Source organism: Poecilia reticulata, chromosome 22 (assembly GCF_904066995.2).
Source record: "Poecilia reticulata chromosome 22, P_reticulata-male-v2, whole genome shotgun sequence".
Lineage (NCBI taxonomy): Eukaryota > Metazoa > Chordata > Actinopteri > Cyprinodontiformes > Poeciliidae > Poecilia > Poecilia reticulata.
In genome coordinates this window covers 14646146-14668027 of record NC_088851.1, presented here as the reverse complement: position 1 = coordinate 14668027, position 21882 = coordinate 14646146, and the positions used below count along the sequence as shown (strand labels likewise).

The 21882-nt window shown below is 40.2% G+C and overlaps 1 protein-coding gene across 2 annotated transcripts in view; it reads left to right on the top strand.

Moving 5' to 3' along the window:
* The window catches only part of pxdn (peroxidasin), a 46478-nt gene that overhangs the window by 18166 nt on the left and 6430 nt on the right, over nt 1-21882 (top strand). For both annotated transcript variants that reach the window (XM_081603100.1, XM_081603099.1), the window contains 15 exons: nt 645-716; nt 3021-3190; nt 5964-6081; nt 7763-7932; nt 9290-9562; nt 9945-10220; nt 13071-13346; nt 13684-13796; nt 14282-14438; nt 14628-14736; nt 17288-17445; nt 18583-19589; nt 19722-20218; nt 21059-21193; nt 21298-21506. In XM_081603100.1, the coding sequence (XP_081459226.1) occupies nt 645-716; nt 3021-3190; nt 5964-6081; nt 7763-7932; nt 9290-9562; nt 9945-10220; nt 13071-13346; nt 13684-13796; nt 14282-14438; nt 14628-14736; nt 17288-17445; nt 18583-19589; nt 19722-20218; nt 21059-21193; nt 21298-21506 (3740 nt within the window). The remainder of the gene's footprint in view (nt 1-644; nt 717-3020; nt 3191-5963; nt 6082-7762; nt 7933-9289; nt 9563-9944; nt 10221-13070; nt 13347-13683; nt 13797-14281; nt 14439-14627; nt 14737-17287; nt 17446-18582; nt 19590-19721; nt 20219-21058; nt 21194-21297; nt 21507-21882) is intronic.

Here is a 21882-nt window from a genome sequence, read left to right as displayed (position 1 = left end):
TGTGTCACCTTTTTGCCAAAATTCATAAAATATCTTTAGTTCAGACACAATACAGTTAAAATCTGCTCTTATGAAGCAGTAAACTGTTATATAACTGTGACTAGGTTTATAAGATTTTGTTTATTTAGCTAGCTGCAATAATTAGCATGGTTTTCTGAAGCTCCCTCCTTCTCTTGTCTCTCATAGACTTAATGATATGTTAGGTTCTTGTTTCATTTTTTTTAAACCTGCTGTATTTGTACTTGCAGCCTTTAGTCTGTGCAAATAGATGGAACACCTGCAGGAAAGAAAAAAAAGGAATAGGGGAAGGAAGGAATTCCCAGGTGCGCAGGCTAGCCGTTGTTGGGGAAGATTTCCATGGACACAGTCAAAGCAGAGACAAGAAAGATCTTTGAATCAGTTTCCTGAAAGGAAGGATACAGAAATGTGTGTCAAATTGATCAAAAAGTCTCGCATATACAGGAAAATGCTTTGTTGTGTCTACAGTGGAAAAAGATGTGCTATGCCATTATTTGGAAGGACAATGATATTTGTCCTCTTTTAAAAAACGGAAAATTAAGTCACCAAAAACAACATCCTGTCTCCACACTACTACCTGTTTTATTGGTCACTTGTTCATTTTCCCGTTTCTATCTCCCTGTCAGGTTTTTGCACAATAACAGAATAACACAGCTCATCCCAGGAACCTTCGCTCATCTTCAGTCCATGAAACGATTGTAAGTGCAAAGAATCCTAAATAAAAACACATCTTTAGAGCAGCATTGAAATGCATCGTTAAAATGACAGCATCTCGCTGATTACATTCTCCTGAAATATGGCATTTTTTAATCTTGACGTCAGATTTTTTTATGACAGTTTTATCTTCTGAGGAAAAATCAGCCCTTGTTTAAGTGTTCTTGTTCCTCTTTTCCAACTCATAAATTTACTTCTAATGTTTGAACACGAGTTCGAGAAGAGAGTCAAAAGCCTATTTAATCACACTGACTTTGCTGTGATTTTGGCTTTTTATATAGAAACATATGAACAATATTATACTGTGAAAAATCATTAAAGCATTGTAAAGCGTCTTTTTTAGGTGACACATTGTAGTAAAGCTGAACCAGAAAAGGAGTGCAGGCTGTGAGACCAGTTCCCACAGTGAGAACAATCTGTCCCAGTCTCTTTCTGGTGGGCCCCACTGTTTGCACTGAGCTGGATTTGGTGGTGCCAGACACACTGTAGTTCATGAACTGTCACAAAGGAGTGTTTTTAACGGTGCTGCTGCTACACAGCTAATGTGATTGCAGGTCGACAGCTCTGAGGTGCATGTGTGACTGGATTGAAATCAAAACCTACTCAGGCTGCATTTCCACACGTGATGTTATTTCCACACCTGTAAAACCAACGCAGTCCTGAACTGAATGAGCAGATTTTCTTTTACTAGGTGACAAGGTTTCCACTCTGATTTTTTTATTTTTTGGGATTGTGTCTATGAAGCCTGATTGGTTACGATGCAGTAGAAGTAAAACATTTGGTTTTGTGTCCCGCTGAGCAACATACCTGAAGCTAATCATATACCATATTTTCCACACTATAAGGCGCACCGGATTATGAGGCGCACCTTCAATGAATGGCCTATTTTAAAACTTTTTTAAAATATATATAAGGCGCACCGCATTATAAGGCGCATAGAATAGATGCTACAGTAGAGGCTGTAGTTACATTATGCATCCACTATATGGAGCTGCACGAAATTTTGCACTGTTGCTGCATTGTTTTGTTTGGAATGTCAACAAAACACTCCAACTCCGGTCAGCGACAAGAGCCTTCCGCGACTGGGCCGGGGCGTGGCCGGACGATGGTGACCCCTCTCTGTTCGCGCATAGCATGTTTGTGGAGAACGTGGTGCTAAATGACCTGCAAACGACCTGATTCTAGACGGTCAGTTGGTAGAGAGGTCAGTCAAACTTTATTAACAAACCAGCGTTCTGACAACTATCCTAGCATGCACCGCGCGCTTCTTCTTCTACGGGCGAAAATGAAGTTGGCGGCTGCTTACCGCAGTTGCTAGACCTGTTATGGCTCAATATTGGTCCATATATAAGGCGCACAGGATTATAAGGTGCATTGTCTGCTTTTGAAGAAATTGAAGGTTTTTAGGTGCGCCTTAAAGTGCGGAAAATACGGTACCTCTTTAGACTTCAATCGGTATTAATGATATGCATAACCCCGATTTAGGCCTAAACCTAAATTATATAGGCATGTTTGCCTGTCCTTTAAACAGGCAAACAACCTGATCTAGTTTTTGTTTCTAGTGGGCCCCATTGTGTTTGGAAATCAGGCAAACAGCCTGCCCTAACAGTGATCTAAACCTCAGGCTCTAGCATATATTGTCAAGCCGAAGTCGAACTATCGATGCATGGTCACATTCATTTTCAACCACATCCTTCAAAGACGAGCTCCTATGAAACCCCTCCTGCTGCAGTACATGTCATGGTGTTTTTGTCATGTGTGATTTGCAATGTGTAGTAAACACAACGATCAAGACATAGACGAACAACTATCACGAGTTGACAACTTCAGATGAGGAGGAAATAATGACTGATGAGCTGCAACATCTTATTTTACTTTTAATTTTGTCGAAGCCTAAAAAAAAAAAAATAATAGAAGGTGTTGATGGGATGTTCTCCTGCTGCATCGTACCAGAAGTGACATGGGGGAGTTTATTGTTTTGGTTCATGAGGACATACTGATGAACCAAAATGGCCCTCGGACCATTGCTCGTCCAAAATATCCATGCTGCTCTCACGCTGAAGAAGTCTATTATGATCTTAGAACTTTCAACCGTTTTGATTTTATTGATAATTAGGGTCTAACAGCATTAGTTTCCGCAAACAATTCAACTGAAATTAGATAATAATGAGCACAAAACTCCTACATATGTTTGAGTCACATAAAGATGTGTACACATTTTTCAGTGATGTTTCCAGAGGCCCTTTTACGTCTTCTGATTTGCTCTTTGCCTCTGTCCATGTTTGCAGGCGGCTGGACTCTAACGCTTTAAGCTGTGACTGTGAGCTGCTGTGGCTGGCCGACCTGCTGAAGCAGTACGCCGAGTCAGGAAACGCCCAGGCTGCTGCCACCTGCGAGCATCCCAGTCGACTCCAGGGCCGATCAGTGGCCACCCTCACTGCTGAGGAGCTCAATTGCGGTACAGACAGAAGAAAAAAATAAACACTTTATTTTGATTTGTCTTCATGTTGCTTCTTCAAACCAGCTTTTAGCCCTTTGTAGCAGTAATGTTTTCACCTCAGTGGTATTTTATAGCACCTGGGAAAAGTATTCATAGTCCTGGAACTTTGTGACATTTCATTATGGTACAACCAAACAATAGTGTATTTTTACAAAATAAAAAAAAAATATCTAGATTTCCAAAGGTAGGAGAGAAAGAGTGCCAATAGTAGTCAACAGTGTTTGTTTAATTTTGAAACTGAGAAAAAAAAATTAAATCTGGTAAGTGAAGTCATGCACACAAACAAAGATATTCTCCTGTGTACTGTTCAAAAAATATTTACCTTATATGTAAGCACTGTTGCTCTGTGGGTCCCAAATACCACTGTTCCACAGAAAGTTATTGGGTCTATGCTAACTCAACTTCTCATGCAAAGTTTCATTGCAACTTCCATCCAATTTGTTTTTTTCTTTCTTTAGCATTTGATAAAGTCATTGTTAAAACATACAGACAATAGCTTAGCCTTCCTTCCTGCTAGCAGCACCTGTGTTGAATCAGGTATAAACTGCTTAATCTAACCACACACTGCAGATGTACACACAGGTGCATGTTTCGGTTCTTTGTCTTAGCTCTGCAGCTGTTTTGCTCCTGGAAAAATCTACCCATCTGGAGGAAATGTCAATCTGTGGTCACTGCAACAACAAGCAGATGTTCACTTTATCAGTGAGAGGGGATAAAAGTTGATCTTATTTTGCATCTTAAGTAGAAAGGATGTTTACAGCACAAATATTAAATTTAATAAGCCTATGCAATGTTCTCACTATCATGAGAAGTTTGGAACAGCATGGACTGTGCTTATGTTTTTTTTTTTTTTAAAGTTTGTCAAAGAAAGAAATGGAAACATATCCAAAATGTTATAAAAGAGATCAAAAATATTTAATAATTTAAAGTCTGAAGAAGTCAGTCATTTTGAATTTTAAAATGTGTAGAAACCCTTGACATAGAGAAACATCTGCATTCGTACTTGTGACAGAAGTCCTCCTGGTTCTACCTGTGCTGCAGTCTATGCATTAGAAAAGCTCTTTCATTTGAACCTTTCAATCGACTTGCATAAGTTTTACACTTACAAAAGAAATGTCAAATTATTTGCTGAGTAGGGATGGTTTTTGCTTTTATGTAAAAGCAATAATTATTTATACTGCTGCTAATTTATTGCGCATTGAAGTTATTTAATAATAATCTCTACCATTTCTTTTCTATTTAATTTTAATTCTCAAACTTAAGCAAAGACGAGAATTAACTTTCACAGCATTGAGTATTTTTTCAAGTGCTAATTTTGCAGAATATTACACATTTTTGATGTGCTGTTCTTTCTAGAATTGACAATGGAAGTATGACAAGCTATTGGATGGTTAATAATCCGTTCTCTAATTTATCTGTTTTGGATGAGATAATAACAGTAAGTTTATTCACACTTGTTTGCGACAAAAGTGGAAGAGAAAATGCAGATAATTCCATAATCAGTCTGATTCCATGCGGGCTCCAGAACTAAATCCACTTGTTGTAAACCTGTATTTTCTCCAGCTCCCTCTGAATCCCTCAGTCTGAACCAGGCAACTGTATCTTAACCGCAGTTTAATCACAGAAGCTAACTTTAATGGCCTTAACGTGCCCACTCCTGCCTGCTGTATCCCTCCCATTCCCTAAAATCCAGGAGAAGAATGTCTTCCTGAAAACATGGTGAAAGTCATTCTATACCTCCTTCCATCTGTCTTTTCCTTCATGGTCCACTTCAGACCCTATATGCAGGGTGGTACGCTGCCTAGTAAGAGCTGCAGTCCAACTTCCATCCCCTTAGATTTGAGATGTTATGGTGTTTGTACTGATTGACTTGCTGGTGGATGCGAAACAGTCGTCATCGCAGCGGTTGCTTGTGTGAGAACTTTGGAGGAAATTGCTTAGAGGAGTTGCTTCTGACCTGAATTGGTGAGCAGACACTGTGAAAGTGGGAGGCTGAATCTCCCTTTGGGACATGGGAACTGTTCCTGTTTGTTGCTTCTGTGTGTCTTAGATTTCACATGCTTGTGGTGACCATTAATCTAGATCACCACCGAGTACAGGAAGTACATCCTGTTGGAAACTTCTGGAATTTGGCATCTGAATTAGCTAAGAGATTCTTCCAGCATGGATGTAAGAACAGGTCTGGTTCGGCAGAGGCCCCGTACAGTTGTGGTAAGAAATAAGTTTACCATCTGTTGTTATGGAAAACTAATTCGAGATACATTATCTCCTGTTGACACAATAACATCTATCATCTTGGGGATGCGGTTGTTCCTGCCCCCTCACCCTACGAATGGTTATGAGGCTGTTTCCAAACAATTTGGGTTTGTCAATCTGCACTTAGGAATTAGTCTTAGCAAATGTAGAAAATGGCGAGAAAAGACCTGAGCTGCACACAACTGTGAGCACAATGTCCTTCAGATGGGAGAGCTTAAAGCAGAGATGTTTGGCTGGACTGCAGATTTATATATATGAAGAAAACCCAACACAGAATATCAGCACAAACGCTCCCACGCCAACTTTGTGGTTTGGTTTGGAGACACAAGACCTGTGCAGGCTAAAGCCATTAAACTGACTCTGAACTTTTCTGTATATTACTGTATTATTAGGGTTATAGAAATGTGAAATTAAAGCATGGGCTTTGATTAGTGTGATTGTCATTCATTTTTCTTGTTGAATTTTCTTGTTGCAGAGGTACCGAGGATCACCTCAGAGCCCCGGGATGTCGATGTTACATCAGGAAACACTGTTTACTTCACCTGTAGGGCTGAGGGAAACCCCAAACCTCAGATTATCTGGCTCAGGAACAAGTAAGATTTATCAAAACCTTAAAAAGATGAATTAAGAAAACTGAGACCAATAGTTAGTTTTTAAAAGAAAATGTACTCTATCCTAGTGATTTATGTATTTTCTATGGATTATTGCAATTTTGAGGTGTTGGCTTCTCGCAAACCTTTCTGTTATTTACATGTTGTCTAAGATTTTATTGCACTTTTAGCTTGGCAGAAGGATGAGAAGAAAAAGGAGTTATGTAACGAACAACCTGGAGTTGGGAATAAAACTCAGGACAGCTGCAAAGAAAAATATGGCGTCTGAAAACGTTGTTCTACCTTTGAGCCATGTGATGGCTTCATCTGTGTTTAGCACAATAATCTACAACTGAAACTAGATGTAAATAACTCTGTAAATTGACAATGACCATATTATTTAGATGTTTACATCAAAGAATTAACACATATTATATGTTATGTTTACCATATCCAATACTTGATTAGTTTTACTTCCCTCAACTGTGTCTTTTATCTTTTGTTCCATTGAGAATAACGAAGATTTTTTGGAATATTTTTTTAAATCAAATAATATTACAAGAACACAGAAAATACACTATAAAACCCATCCATCCATTTAGAACAGGGGTCCCCACATTTTTTCCTGTGAGGGCCACATAACTTCCCCCTTCTCTGGTGGGGGGCCGGAGTCAGTTTGTAACAGAAAAGGTGTGACGATTGCAGGAGTGCCTAAATGTAAAAATGTATTGTTTTCCAGAAAACACAATCAAATAACATTCTCTGGGTTCTTCACAGAACAAAAGTCAGGAAATAAATAATAACACTATTAATGAAATAAATGATAACCAAATAACCCTCTCTGGGTTCTTCACAGAAAAAAATCCAGGAAGGATTATAGTCCGTATTTTCCGCACTATGAGGCACACCGGACTATAAGCCACAACCCCAAAGTAAAAAAAACAGTAAACATACACATATAAGCCACTCCAGGTTTTCCACAGCGATGCAGCATCAGCAGAGGAGGGCAGACACCCAACATTTGAGTAATAACAGGTCAATTGAATAACACATTTATTACAGTTGAAAAAGAAAAAGTTGCCAAGTTTAGATTTAACTGAACTGATTACGGTAGTTTCCGAACGGTAACTGTAACAGTAAAAGTGCTGATCCTTCGGGTCTGCTGCTAGCATGTGCTAAATGAAAATAGGCACTTTCCTTCTTCTTCTTCTTCTTTAGATTTCAACAGCAACTTGCATCCATTATTGTTGCACTACTGCCATCTACTGGATCCTAATGCCTCTACCTCAAATTCTCATAATGATCCCAGTATTATTTAAAAAAAATGAAAAATCTTCTTTTTCCCCTCAATGCTATTTAACTGATCAACAACATTCTCAAATTTCAATTCCCTATTAAAATGTAATTCAGTTTTAATGGGTGCTTTCCTCTTTTATTTCCAATTTTGACTTCCAATGATTCACTTCCCGCTAAAGAGCCCCCTAGTGGTTGAAGAAAAATCCACTTATAAGCGGCTCATAGTCCGAAAAATGGTATATGAAAAAAAAATCTGAATGCTCTCTGGTATTGTTCAGGGTACCGGACCAAATGTGGAGGCGGGCCGGATCCGGCCCGCAAGCCGTAGTTTGGGGACTACTGATTTAGAATAAACAATATTTGCATGTTTTGTTTTGTTTGTTTGCAGCAATGCTTTAAATATGCGAGATGACAATCGTCTGAATCTCCTGGAAGATGGGACACTGATGATTCAAGACACCAGAGAGACTGACCAGGGAGTTTACCAGTGCATGGCCAAAAATGTAGCCGGGGAAGTCAAGACTTCAGAGGTCACGCTTCGATACTTTGGAGCCCCCTGTAAGTGCACTACTTTCCTTTCTCTACCAGGTTATTATGCAATTGTAATATAAAAAAAACAACAACAAGCACTTTTCTGTTTTCTTATCAAGAGCAAAGTGAGCCAATCAAGTCAGATGACATAGACAAACTGGAAACCACTGTCCCTGTCCTGTGAATGTAATTATGAAAAGTGAAGAAGGCTTGGCTTGGAAGCAAAAAATACAAAAAAAAACAGATTTGATTAATAAGCAGCATAAAATGTAGGTCGTCCACATGGGCCAATACTTAGGATGCAATCAATAGATTTTTATAAAAATTTTGTGCATTTTTATAAAAATGTACCTGTTGTGTTTTTTAAGGAAGGCATCTAAAATCGTCTTACCAATAAAAGTCTGATTGATCTCTAAATAATCCTTAACTATAGATAAAGACAATGCAGTGTCTTTCAAAGTATGCATAACAGTTTTTCTTTTACTTTATGTAAACTTATTGTGTCAAAAAAACAAATATGAAGCAAAAAAACTGATAACAGAATATTTTTGTGCATGTTTTGGTTGAAACTGAGCCCATCAGAAGTTTCTGAGAACTGATGTGCATTTCCTGTCTCTGTGATGGTAAACCACACATCCCTTGCTGCAAACATATTTTCTTCATTCCACTGTAATCACTGACCAAATAAGGACACATATCCACTCCATTTTCTTTCAATAAACATTGAAAACTGTTTGGTATTGGTCAAGCTGTTTTCAGTTTTGAGTCAATGAACACAAAGGTGGTCTTTGTAACTGAGCTACAATACGGTTTTCTAGAACTTTTAAAGTTGTTGCCAACAACAAATACATCACTCTGTTTTGGTTGCTTAAAATGTTTCATGTTGCCTTTCAAAACTTGAACTCTAAGTTTGTTTTTGTTTTGCTTCTGTTGGATTTTATATATATATTTTTTGGACATACTGTGGAGTTAAGTTCTGGCAGTAATTTAGGTACTTGATATTGATACCCTAAACACTGACGCATGTTGAAATCTGAAAATTGTACTAAAGTTCAAGCTCAATGCAGGCCAATATTATCTGATACTCATATTGTGGCTGATATCATGAGGATTTCCGATATCAATATTGGATCAGGACACCCCTATTTATAAAGCTGTCTGATTCTATATTTAGCTTGCTATTTAGCTTTGTGAAGTAACAGGTTGTCATAATTTGGATTTGTATTGATTTTTGTAGCATTTGGAACAGAAAAAACTTTGCCCTAACAAAACATAATGGTGTCATCTGCAAAGAAGAAAATATATTCTAATGTTGACGAAGTTTGTAGAAGTTATCTTGATCCTCGTTTCAACTTTCCTCCACCTTCTTCTCTTGTTCTTCCAGCCCGGCCAAGTTTTGTCATTCAACCCCAGAACACGGAGGTGCTGGTGGGTGAGAGCGTGACCCTGGAATGCAGCGCCACCGGTCAGCCACAGCCAAGAGTCACGTGGACGAAGGGTGACCGCACGCCGCTGCCCAGTGACACTCGCATCAACATCACTCCATCTGGGGGGCTTTACATCCAGAATGTTGTCCGAGAGGATGGAGGACTATACACGTGCTTCGCCTCCAATAATGTGGATACCATACATGCTACAGCACGCATCATTGTCCAAGGTAAAGCTTTTAGATTTAGATTTCTACTAGTGTAAATGTTTTTTTTCTTTTTTTACTATATAAATCCTAAATGTTTTCTGTTGTGTTATTCATATAAAAACATTCATCAGTCTCACAAAAACTAAGCTAAATTTAATTAGAGTCAATCACAATGCGTACAAAAATAAACACGGGATAAACTTGAATTCATTCCAAATATTCATCACAGTCTAAACACAACATAGCTGGGTCATCTTGACAGATTAGTAGTTTTTGTACATTTTTTTAAAAAATATTTGGAAAATCTTATTTGTGTTAACAGATAAGATTTAATTGTGTTAATAGATAACCTTCATGAAAATGTCATATTGTTGTCTTATTTTTTTTCTCCTATTCTGAACAGCGACTCCCCAGTTTACCGTCACGCCACAGGACCAGTCAGTTTTGGAGGGTAACACCGTGGATATTCCCTGCGAGGCGAGCGGTTACCCAGAGCCAGTGATTGTCTGGACTCGAGGTGGAAACGTACTGCCTTCTGACCGACGACATGCCATTCTGCCTGCCGGTACCCTCCGTATAACTCGTGTTGCGACCCAGGACGAGGGCCAGTATGAGTGTGAGGCAGTGAGCCCAGTGGGGACCGTGCGTGCAACTGTGCAGCTCAGCATTGAGCAAAGAGGTAAGAGACTAAAGGGATCAGATCACTGAATAACGTGATAATGTTCCCAGAGCTCATAGTACTTTGGCACAGTGCCATATCACCGGTGTACATGCAAAATAGAAATGTGGTTTGCTCAGAGATTTATCAAACATTTCACTGAATCTAACAGAGGTGCAGCTTTCACTCTCAAGCACACTACTGACCTACTAACCACTAAGGGGTGTGCAGGGCCTGGGTCTTGGCAAAACTTTGATTCAGACCCAGGAGTCGTTCTGTTAAATGTTCCATCCACTGTTGATAGCCATGTTTACTTTGACGTAATTAATCAGAATAAACAGCTGATCTGAATAAAAATGTGCCATGTAAATTCCTCCATCAGAACATTCTGATTGGATTCATGCCAACCCTCTCATTTTTTTGCCCTGGGGCCTAAGAACTTAGGGGGCCCTAGGCCTGGGGCTCTCCTCAAAGAATTTGTTGTAAAAAAAAAAAAAAAAAAAAAAAGTCATACATTGGTTTACTTAATCTCCTTTCTGAATCTCGGTTATTTGTATCCACAAATTACAAAATGGCTGTTTTTGTCTAATTTTTGTCCCATCTCGACAATGATGGATGGATGACAAGCATAATGCACAAGACGTATCTGGGCAACAAGATCATAAACCACCCAAGGAGCTAAAAGGGTTATTTTTATATAACATTATATGTTACGTGTTAAAAGTGTGTTGCAAAAACCTGTCAAAAGTTCACATTGTTTTCATTAATGAGGTTGTTGCTATGTTATCATTTCAGACAAGAGGAGAGTTGAGCACTGAGTGTTTGGAAGCTGGCAGTGGTGCATCCCATTTATTGCTAATTTGTTGTTTGCCCTGGTCAGTGCACTCCTAAGCTTTTCTCATTAAAAAAAAATCTCTTTTGGGGTGGAATTAGAGGAAATAAACATTTATTTAATATAATAAGTTAAAAGGCAGTAAAGTTCTGCTACAAGTAAATACAATTTTCTAAAGTTTACCTGCTTTATTAAGTAAATCAGTAACTGATGTATCCAAACATTCCTCCTGCATGGTTCCCTCAGTAATCAGTAGTAGCAGCCAAATGTTTTCAATATCTATCTGAAATAACCATATGCCATTGACTGGAGCTGCTGTCTGAGTATTCACCTTGAATTGACTTTTTAAGGGCCAAATACCATTTTGGGCTAAACTGTCTGACTGACAGAGTTTAGTTAGCGAAAACGGACCATTTGGGGAATTAAAACACAAGTGAAACATTGAGTGATTATCCATAGAAATGTGAGGCTTGCACAATTATGGCAAAGTTTTCTAAGATAAAGTCCTTTGGTGAACGTTGTTGGAAAAAAATTGTTGATTAAACCTGAGTGTGAACAGAGCAACACACTCTGGTACCTATGCTTGCCAAAAAGGAACAAAAATTACAATGTCTACCTCAATTTGACCAACTTTATGAGTCATGTTTTTGTAAATTAGGCACTGGCTCCCCTGTGACACTTCAATTAGAAACAGTTATTGACAATGGGTGGGTTGATCTTTTTGTGAAATTAGTTTTTGTAACACTGGTAGGCTATGCTCACCACAGAATACCTGTACTTTTAATCCATCTTGCTAGATCTCTGAGCATTTCTCCTGACTTTCTCCTGCTTGTCGATAAATCCCCATGAAAGTCTTTACTGTATGACAATTTAAGGTGGATTTACTGTTGTTGCTACTTTCCCTTCAGTTGGCCATTGTGTTATGCCTGGGTTAGATGTTCCAAACATTATGTAATCACTCTTTGGAAACTTTTGGCTGCATTCTCGACTGTCTTGTACTCACTTTTTCTCTTTCATGCTTTTTTCCCCCGATACTTCTCAATTTTGAGGCATAGAAAGGAATTCAACTATTGTGAGCTACGAGCCTGTGCACAATTGAAATCATGTCTTTTTACGGTTGGCTTAAGAAGTTTGTGTGCTGGTTAAAAAAAAACAAACTCAGCTGAAGTGATGGACTTGATTGCTCAGTACTACAATGCCTTCTATGTTTGCATGGCTTTTTCCTCGCAGTGTAAGCCATTCAGTTTTATGTGTAGCGGAGCTTTATTGCCTCCTGTGAACATGATTTCATTGAGTGTGCAGCTGAAATTACAGGCCTGACATAACACAGGAAAGCGTGGCAGCCTGTAATCCTGAGATGACACCATGTTTTTCCATGTAGTAATGGCTGTTAACATGGCTTAAAGTACATGCTGCATAATGGCTCCTCAGTGTTTTAGGCGGTGTGTTGGACCACAACCCTGGTGGCAGAGTATGACAGCTGTGCAGCTCCAAACAATGCTCAGAGATCAACAGTACGACGAGAAAGTGAATCTCATGGGGATTATCACAGAATTTCACATCTTGATTTTCTCATTACACTTCTATCAGCTCTCAACAGTTTGAGTGCAGCTGTGCTCTGCAAATCAAATAAAAACATTCCCAGCTGCAGAAATGTTGGGTTCTTTTCGTTTTTAGTGAGTCATATGTTTCAGCTAATTAGAGTCAGGCTTGTACGAAATGTCATCTGTGTGTGTGTGCGTGTGTACGTGTGTGTGTGTTTTTTTTTCTCTTGCTGAAATATGAGAGAAGTAAAAGGGAGGATGATGAAGACAGTTTAGATTATGAAAAATTAGACAGTACTCCATGACACAAAGACTAACAATGCTCTACAGTCTCCAGTGGTGAGTGAGCCACTGATATACAGCCTTGTGCAAAAGTCACAATCTCTCTCCCGTTCTCTAGGGAACCAGATTTTCAAGAATCATCTAAACGTTTTGCATCTACAACATGAATATTGTTAAATATAATATATTCTTCCATTCTTCTCTCTTATGCAGCAACCCCCCAGTTCACCGTAACGCCACAGGACCAGTCAGTCTTGGAGGGTCATACGGTGGATTTTCCCTGTGAGGCAAGCGGCTATCCAACGCCACTGATCATATGGACTCGAGGTGGAAGTCCTCTTCCCTCGGACCGCCGCCACGTCATCCTGGCCTCCGGTACGCTCCGCATCACTCGGGTTGCTGCACACGATGAGGGCCAGTACGAGTGTGAGGCTGTGAGCACGGTGGGAACGGTCCGCACCGCTGTGCAGCTTATCATCGAGCAAAGAGGTGAGAAACTTTAAAAAAAAAAAAAATGTATTACTTCTATTTAAAAAAAAATAAAATAAAAATTGTAGGATTGCCTCAACACAGGTCTTTTGAGATGCAGAAGCCATCTGTTGGAACACCACCCTGAAATAAAGTTGAATAATGTGTCAAAAGATGGTTATAAATGAAACAAAAGTACAACTTTAATTAATATGGCCTGTGGCCGCGAAACCCTGTTTTCTTCCTTGTGGTGGTTCATTGCAAAATGCTCTGTATATACGTATATATACTTTCTATGTTGGGCTTTGGTGCAAAAGTATTAACTTGCATGTGTGTGTGTATGTTTTAACTTATTCAGTAACGCCTGTTTTCACAAATGCTCCAAGGGACCTGACTGTGGAGTCTGGTCAGGATGTGCAGATTCCCTGCAGTGCTCGGGGCCAGCCGCGGCCGGTCCTCACCTGGAACAAGGTTAGAATTATTCAGACAGTTTCTTAGTTATCACAACTGAATTCGGGCAAAGTCATCCCTCAGCACATTGAGGTTGGACTCAAGGAGTGTCAGTTTTTTATAACAGCCATCTTGATAATTACCGAGGGAATTAGAAAGGGGGGGCGCACAAACACCAGATATTAAAAAAAAAAAAAAAAAAGACTCATCCATCATTTACGCTTGGACCAGTTTTCTTTTGCTTTTATGCCATTGGAGTTAATTCAGTGTTGGTGCCCGGTTTCTGCTGAGAATAGGGAAACTATTTTACATGCCTTGTGCACCACTGCCCTGCATTTTTGCCCTGCCCCAAGAAATAGATAATGTCGTGTTTTATTGGTTAAGGGACAGCAGGAGCAAGGGAAGGAAGACATTAACACAAGAGCCACCACTTCTCCTAACACTATGAATTTATTTTACCTTGGAGCTCTCAGATCCCTGAACTTCTCAGTTGCTGTGTCTTTTAGGATGGTGTTCAGATAACAGAGAGCGGAAAGTTCCACATCAGAGAAGAAGGTTACCTGGAGGTGAAAGATGTTGGCACTGCAGATGCTGGACGCTATGAATGTGTTGCCCGCAACCCTATTGGATACCAGGCTGCTCGAATGGTGCTTACAGTCACAGGTACAAAAAAAAACAAACAAAAAAAAACATCTGAAGCTTCAAAGTCAACAGAACTACGTTTTTGTCGGTCAAAGTTACTTTCTAAATGTGTTTACAAGAAGAAAACCAGAAGACAAAAGAAACACTCCTGTTATATTTTCTTCTCTTTGTTTAAAATTCTACATTAATCTGTTCATCTTTTTCTGTCAGTGCCTGCTATCAGCCGAGAGGGAGACACATTTGTGAGCACATCCATAGAGCAGGCCATCCGTACTGTGGACAGTGCAATTGAGTCCACAAGGAGACGACTCTTTGACGGGTAGGACATAACAAACTTGCACCGCAAACATATTACAACACACAGTGTCGCACAAACACATGCATACTACTTGTTTCCATTTTGGTATGTTAACAATCCCAAAACTCAAGACAGCATAAGGATTTTATGTGACAGAGCAACAAAAAGAAGGGCATAACAGTGAAGAGGAGTGAAAACCATGTATTGTTTTCAAATATTATAAATAAGTACAAATCTGAAAAGTTTGTAGGCTTAAACATGGACTTTGGTGTTGTGTATTGAAGCTCTGGCTGCATGTTTAGGGTTCCTTTCCTTCCAGGTTATCTCATCTCAACTTTGAACAGCTCTCCCTTGTAAAAATGCACCATCCCCACAGCATAATGCTACCACCCACATGTCTCACAATGTAGATTATGTGTTCAGGACGATCTGCGATGTTAGTTTTATGCCAGAGGGCGTTTTGTTTGTATTTCAAACAGTTCAGTTTTGGTCTGATCTGAGCAAAGCCCTTTCTTTCACATGATTTTCATGTTCCCCACATGGCTTATGGTTGATTTTTACAAGTTTTTGTTTTTTAAACATTTATTTTCCTCAGGATATTAAAAAGCCACAGGTATACTCAAAGATGTTTTATGTTGCTTCAAAGGGATTGAAATTAATATCAAGACTTGTAACTGTGGCCTGATTCATGAATCATCTTGAGGCCCCAAAACCATGGCTGTCAGAGATGTTAGCCTAAGCTAATTGACGTTGGGCTAAAAAAATGTGTCAAATGTTTTCAGATCCTCAAAACTCCAAGCTTTATAGGTTATCATAGTGACATATTAAGGTAGTAAATCAAGCAAAACAATATTTTCTAAAACAGCTGCACTGTAAGGAGTTGGAGTATATGTAAATAGTTAAATAAAACCACATGTCTCAATATTTCAGATGATGCAGACCGACATGATTGTGGGGTGTAAAGTAAAAGTTTGCCCCAGTTCATGTTGGCACTTGACTTTTTCGCATAAAAACTGAGCATGTAAAACTAAACCCAAGTCATCCAGATGACTTAAATGTTGCTTCGTGGATGAGGAATCACGTTTTTCACCTTTCAAATGCCTCCACCAAGCATATTTGTCTAGAAATAAATTTCTGTTTCATTGCTTTTCTTTGTCCTACTTGAACTTGTCTCTTATTCGTTTTCCCTCCTATCTGTGTGAAGCTCTTATTAGAGTCAAAAGGTGATAACAAAGGCTTGGAAGTTTGTCACTGTGAGCAATGGAGATGACCTCAGGTCACCTTTTAGAAGTTTCCATCCTGTTGAATGATGTGGTTAGCAGTTGTGCTTTTCTTGGCATGCTCACACGTACACTCCTGCCCACCCAGGCGCGCGCACGCAAACATACACACATGAAAATGATAAATTCACACCGCTACACAGCACAGCCATAGCTGCTGTTGCGATGAGGGGGGATTTCCAGCTTTGTTAAATCGCAATCACAGAATAGGATGCAGCTTTCTCCTCGGCTGAGTCAGTCGTCTAGAAACAAAGAGGAATTCCTGCGGGAATTCGGAGCGAGTGCTGCTTCTTCGTCTGACTCAACAACATAGGCTGCTGGAAAACACAAGACAGATCCTGGTTATTTTAACAGTGGTGCGCACTGCTACCCAAAAACTTAAACCATTGATATATTTTTTGTATTTATTTATTTATTCAGTCATCAAATAATTGACCCATGTTTTAGAATTTAAACAACATGACTGAAAAAATACAGACAGAAGGGCAATGCTTATATGTATACCTGGGTGTTCTGAGTACAGAATAAACATCATTTGCTGCACCGCGACACAAGTGGAGGATGTGAGGAGTATCTGTTTTGGAATTGTTGCTATACAAAGGTACTTTAGGGCCGCCATCTTGGGCCGCCATCGTCCCAAGATCTCCCCAGTTGAGAGCACACACTATGGAGGAGCTGCAGAGATCCACAGCTCAGCTAGAAGGATTTGTTGACAGAAAAGCTACAAGTTGAGCAATCCACAAATCTGGTCTTGAGGAAGTAGTAAATAAAGTTTATTGTTGAAATAAAACCATAACTCCCATTTTCTGTTTGCAACAATGCCATGTAGTGACACAGCAAATAGTGTGGAAGAAAGTGCTTTATTATATGTGTGGTGGAATAGTATCATAACCCATAATGCATGCACATGACATTATGCTTTCGGGATGCTTTTCTTTAGGAAAGGTCAGGGAAGTTAATCAGAGTTTTTTGGAAGATGGATTGATCTAAAAGAGCTCCAAAAGATTTGAGAAAAACGCCAGTATCCACTTTTGAGTGAGTGGAAACTGCAGAAACTCAATGACTGGCTTTTCATAAGCTGTGTGAAGCGACTCACATGTGCATGCAAGGTTCTGTTTGGATTCCTCTTGTTGAAACGCTTCAAAGGAGAAACTAGAGCAAGCTCTGTCTTCTTCTGATACCTCAAAAGTTTGAGGAGAAGATACGTTTCCTGATCTGTTTTGTTTGTTATTTTAACATATGCTTCTCATCTCCTGCCTTCCCAACAATCTTCATGCCCCTCATCTCTCCAGTCAGCCTCGTACTCCAGGAGAGCTGCTCGCTCTTTTCCGATATCCACGTGATCCCTACACGGTGGAGCAGGCCCGTGCCGGGGAGATCTTTGAGCAGACTCTCCTTCTCATCCAAAACCACGTCAACCAGGGTCTCATGGTGGACACCAACGGTACCGGTAAGGCTGATTGCAAACTTCACCACTACTTCATAAAAGTTGTTTCTATATGCTGGAGAGAGTACTGTCTTTGTAAAAAATTATTTGAAATGCATGTATATCCTTCCACTTTGCCCTACTTGTGTTGTCAGTGACATAAAACACAATAAAGTTTTGTGTTGCGACGTGACTTAACGTAGAAGAATTCAAGAGCTATACAAACTTTTGCAAAGCAGTGAAGTTGTGTGTTTGGTAAGTAAGACATTTCCATCCAGTCTCATTTTGTATTAAGCCCAATTTTCTCATCTCCCCTGACTGTGACTCTGTGACTTTTTGTTGTTGTGAGCAACAGTCGACTCTGTCACAGCTTTCGGTCTGTCTGCCGTTTCCCCCTGTAGTTTAACCTGAGAGAGTGTCGTAACTGTGGAGCAGTTGACAAGTAGCCTTTAAACTGGTTTATTGGCCTCTTGACATGCTGTGAAACACTTAAAACTGTAATCGCTGCAGAGCACTGGACAAAGTTTAACACGATGCGTTGCACATTTAATTAGGACTGTGTGTAGGCGTGTGTGTGTGGGTAGACTTGGGCGGAGCAGGGCGGTAACTGACTATTTACCACATAAATATCTACATTTTTGTTGCTCTTCTCTAGTTAGTGTGAAGGAAAACTGGAGCAGCGTTGTGTGCCTGGGAACAAAACCAACCAGCTAAGAGAGGAATACATTTTAGAGAACAGAGTCAAAGGCGAAATGCAGTGAAAACAAAGCATGTATCAAATTTATTATCTTGGGGTTTTTTTGTAATACATTTCATGGACAAGCAGATATACATTATTTTCTTTCAGAAAAGAATAGAGGTAATAGCTCATTATGGAAATGGTAATGGTACGAGATGCATTTTAAATGCTGTAAGTGTAAGATGATGACTCCAGACTAAATGAATGCAATGATTTCAGCAGAAACAAATCAGTATTTTTCCTTTACTTTACTTTGATCTCATCCTATAGATCAGCAATACAGTTTCTCCTATCTTTCTTTTACAAAAGTGCACATAGTACACAGACAATGCCCAGGAACATCATATATGAAGGAACTCTCACCCAGAGCTTGGTTGCATTTAGCCTCTCTTCTTAGTGAATTTATTTTTGTGTTTTTGCAGCATTTCGCTACAACGATCTAGTATCACCCCGGTTTCTGGAGATGATTGCTAATCTCTCTGGCTGCACAGCCCATCGCCGCAACAACAACTGCTCAGACATTTGCTTCCACCAGAAGTACCGCAGCCACGATGGGACCTGCAACAACCTGCAACACCCCATGTGGGGTGCCTCGCTCACTGCGTTTGAACGTCTCCTGAAGCCAGTCTACGACAATGGCTTCAACCTGCCCAGAGGAACCATAGACAGGGTTCATAACGGTTACCGACTGCCCCTGCCTAGGCTGGTGTCCACCACAATGATCGAAACAGAGACCATCACTCCTGATAGTCGCTACACTCACATGCTGATGCAGTGGGGTCAGTTCCTGGACCACGACTTGGACTCCACAGTAGTGGCCCTGAGTCAGGCTCGGTTTTCTGATGGCCAGCTGTGTGCTCAGGTCTGCACAAATGACCCGCCGTGCTTTCCAATCCAGTTCCCACCCAATGACCAGCGGCAACTGCGAAGCGGCGCTCGCTGCATGTTCTTTGTCCGTTCCAGCCCAGTGTGCGGTAGCGGGATGACGTCTCTGCTCATGAACAGCGTTTATCCGAGAGAACAGATCAACCAGATCACCTCCTACATTGACGCCTCCAATGTCTATGGCAGCTCACGACATGAATCTGAGCAGATTCGCGACATGGCCAGCCACAGGGGGCTTCTTCGTCAAGGCATCATACAACGGACAGGGAAGGCACTTCTTCCATTTGCCACAGGACCGCCTACTGAGTGCATGAGGGATGAGAACGAGAGTCCAATCCCTTGCTTCTTGGCTGGAGATCACCGTGCTAATGAACAACTTGCCTTGACTTCTATGCACACTGTGTGGTTCAGGGAGCACAACCGCATCGCTACAGAACTGCTGAGACTGAATCCCCACTGGGACGGCGACACCATCTACCACGAGACCAGAAAAATAGTGGGGGCCCAGATGCAACACATCACCTACAATCACTGGTTACCAAAGGTAACTGCTCTGACCTTAAGCTTTTATTTTGACATTTTCATCACATTTATGGATATCTCCATATTTTCTTGGTAACCAGTCAGATGACACTGACAAGATAATAAGTTTTTTGTTTGTTTTCCTTCCCTATAGATACTCGGTGAAGCAGGCATGAGGATTTTAGGGCCGTACGCCGGTTACGACCCCAATGTTAACGCTGGCATCTTCAATTCGTTCGCCACAGCAGCTTTCCGCTTTGGACACACCCTCATCAACCCAATACTCTACAGGTTAAATGAGCACTTTGAACCTATCACCCAGGGTCACATCTCACTGCACCGGGCCTTCTTCTCACCTTTCCGCATCGTAAATGAGGGAGGCATCGACCCGCTCCTTCGCGGACTGTTTGGTGTTGCTGGAAAGATGCGCGTTTCCTCCCAACTGCTGAACACTGAGCTGACGGAGAAGTTATTTTCCATGGCTCATGCTGTGGCACTGGATCTGGCTGCCATGAATGTTCAGAGAGGAAGGGATCATGGCATACCACCATACAATGACTACAGGACCTTTTGTAACCTGACCTCAGCTCAGACGTTTGATGACCTGAAGAATGAAATCAAAAACCCTGATGTCAGAGAAAAACTGCGAAGGTAACTGTGAACTAACTGCTGCTTATGATTGTTGTCTATTCTATGTTATGTTATATTTGGAATATTTATTGACTGAGAGGTTCTGAGTGGCAGGAACATGGTTTGGCTTTTGTTTAGGAATCTATCGCAAAATGAAGCTAGGTTCCAGCATTACAAAAAAAAATAAAAATTATGACTATTTTTAAGTTGTTGTTTTTCCCCCCTTCTTCTACTTGTTAAGTTTGTATTAATTATATTTTTAACTCAGAAATATTATGAATTGGCAAACAAAACGAAATATTTTTTTCAAAAATAATCTTTTGGTATAATTATGATATCTACCAGAGCCACATAATATCTATACTGGGACCAGAGATGACATTGTTAATATGTGTGAAAGAGCAGCTAATGATGCAAAGCTCTCCGGTAAACATAATTTCACTAATGTTTGAAAAAAAATGAATACAAAGCTCACAACTTACACTATCTTTAGGGTCTATAGTAACAATTTACAAATAAACAGTGCAAGCAGTTAACTGAGTTGTCTTCACTCACCACTTATAAATTGTGCATTTACTGAATGCAGTTTCTTAGTACAAGATAAAATATTGAGTTGCTGAGCAGCCTTTCAATGGTCAGAGCCAGTCAAGCATAATAATCTTGAGTATTTCAATTTAACAACATCAGATTTCTCTGCATCCATAGTTTTGTCTTATGATGTGTGAGGATGCACTTTCTAAGTATCTAAGTTGATTTTAAACATTCCTTTAAACTCAGAATCCACAGAAATGTCCTAATTATGTGGTGAGAGTGGCTTCAGTTTTTTTTTTTTTTTCACTGGCACCTTTCCTTGTATGACAGGCTATACGGTACGCCTCTCAACATTGACTTGTTCCCAGCCCTGATGGCTGAAGATCTGGTCCCTGGCAGTAGATTGGGTCCCACCCTCATGTGTCTGCTCGCAACGCAATTCAAGCGTGTCCGAGATGGAGACCGGTAAGGAAGTATCATCCACACATCACCAGATATATACAAATATGACCAGATTTTTCTTCATCACTTTCGTCGTGTCCCGCATCATGTCTTTGGGTCTCGATTAGGTTCTGGTATGAAAACCCAGGTGTCTTCGCTCCTGCACAGCTGACACAACTTAAGCAAGCGTCCTTAGCTCGAGTCGTGTGTGACAATGGAGACAACATCACCCGGGTGCAGCGGGACGTGTTCGCAGTGGCCGACCTGCCCCACGGATACGGAAGCTGTGATGATGTTCCTCAGATCGACTTGCGGATGTGGCAGGACTGCTGTGAAGGTAAGACCAGCAAAACCAATTTTACGCTGTTTCTTTGATTACGTTTCAAAAAAAAAAAAAAGCCAATCAATCCTGGTAAAAACGGCCAGATTTACTCCGTGCTGGCATGTACCGTAAAATATATTATGGACGCTGACTGCAGGATGCAGTCAATAAAGCTTTGTAATTCTCACAGACTTTTGAAATCCACGCTTAAGTAGAGCACACAGATTGTTGTGACATGTTATAGCAATGCTATTGAAGTCCAACAGGATTCTTTCAATTTAAGCTTTTTCAGTAATTGTTTGTGCTGGAAAAATAAATTTTATGTAGCAACAAGAACCAAATGGCAAGTTCATTCATGCTTTATTTTTTTAGGACACTTTGATTTCTGCAA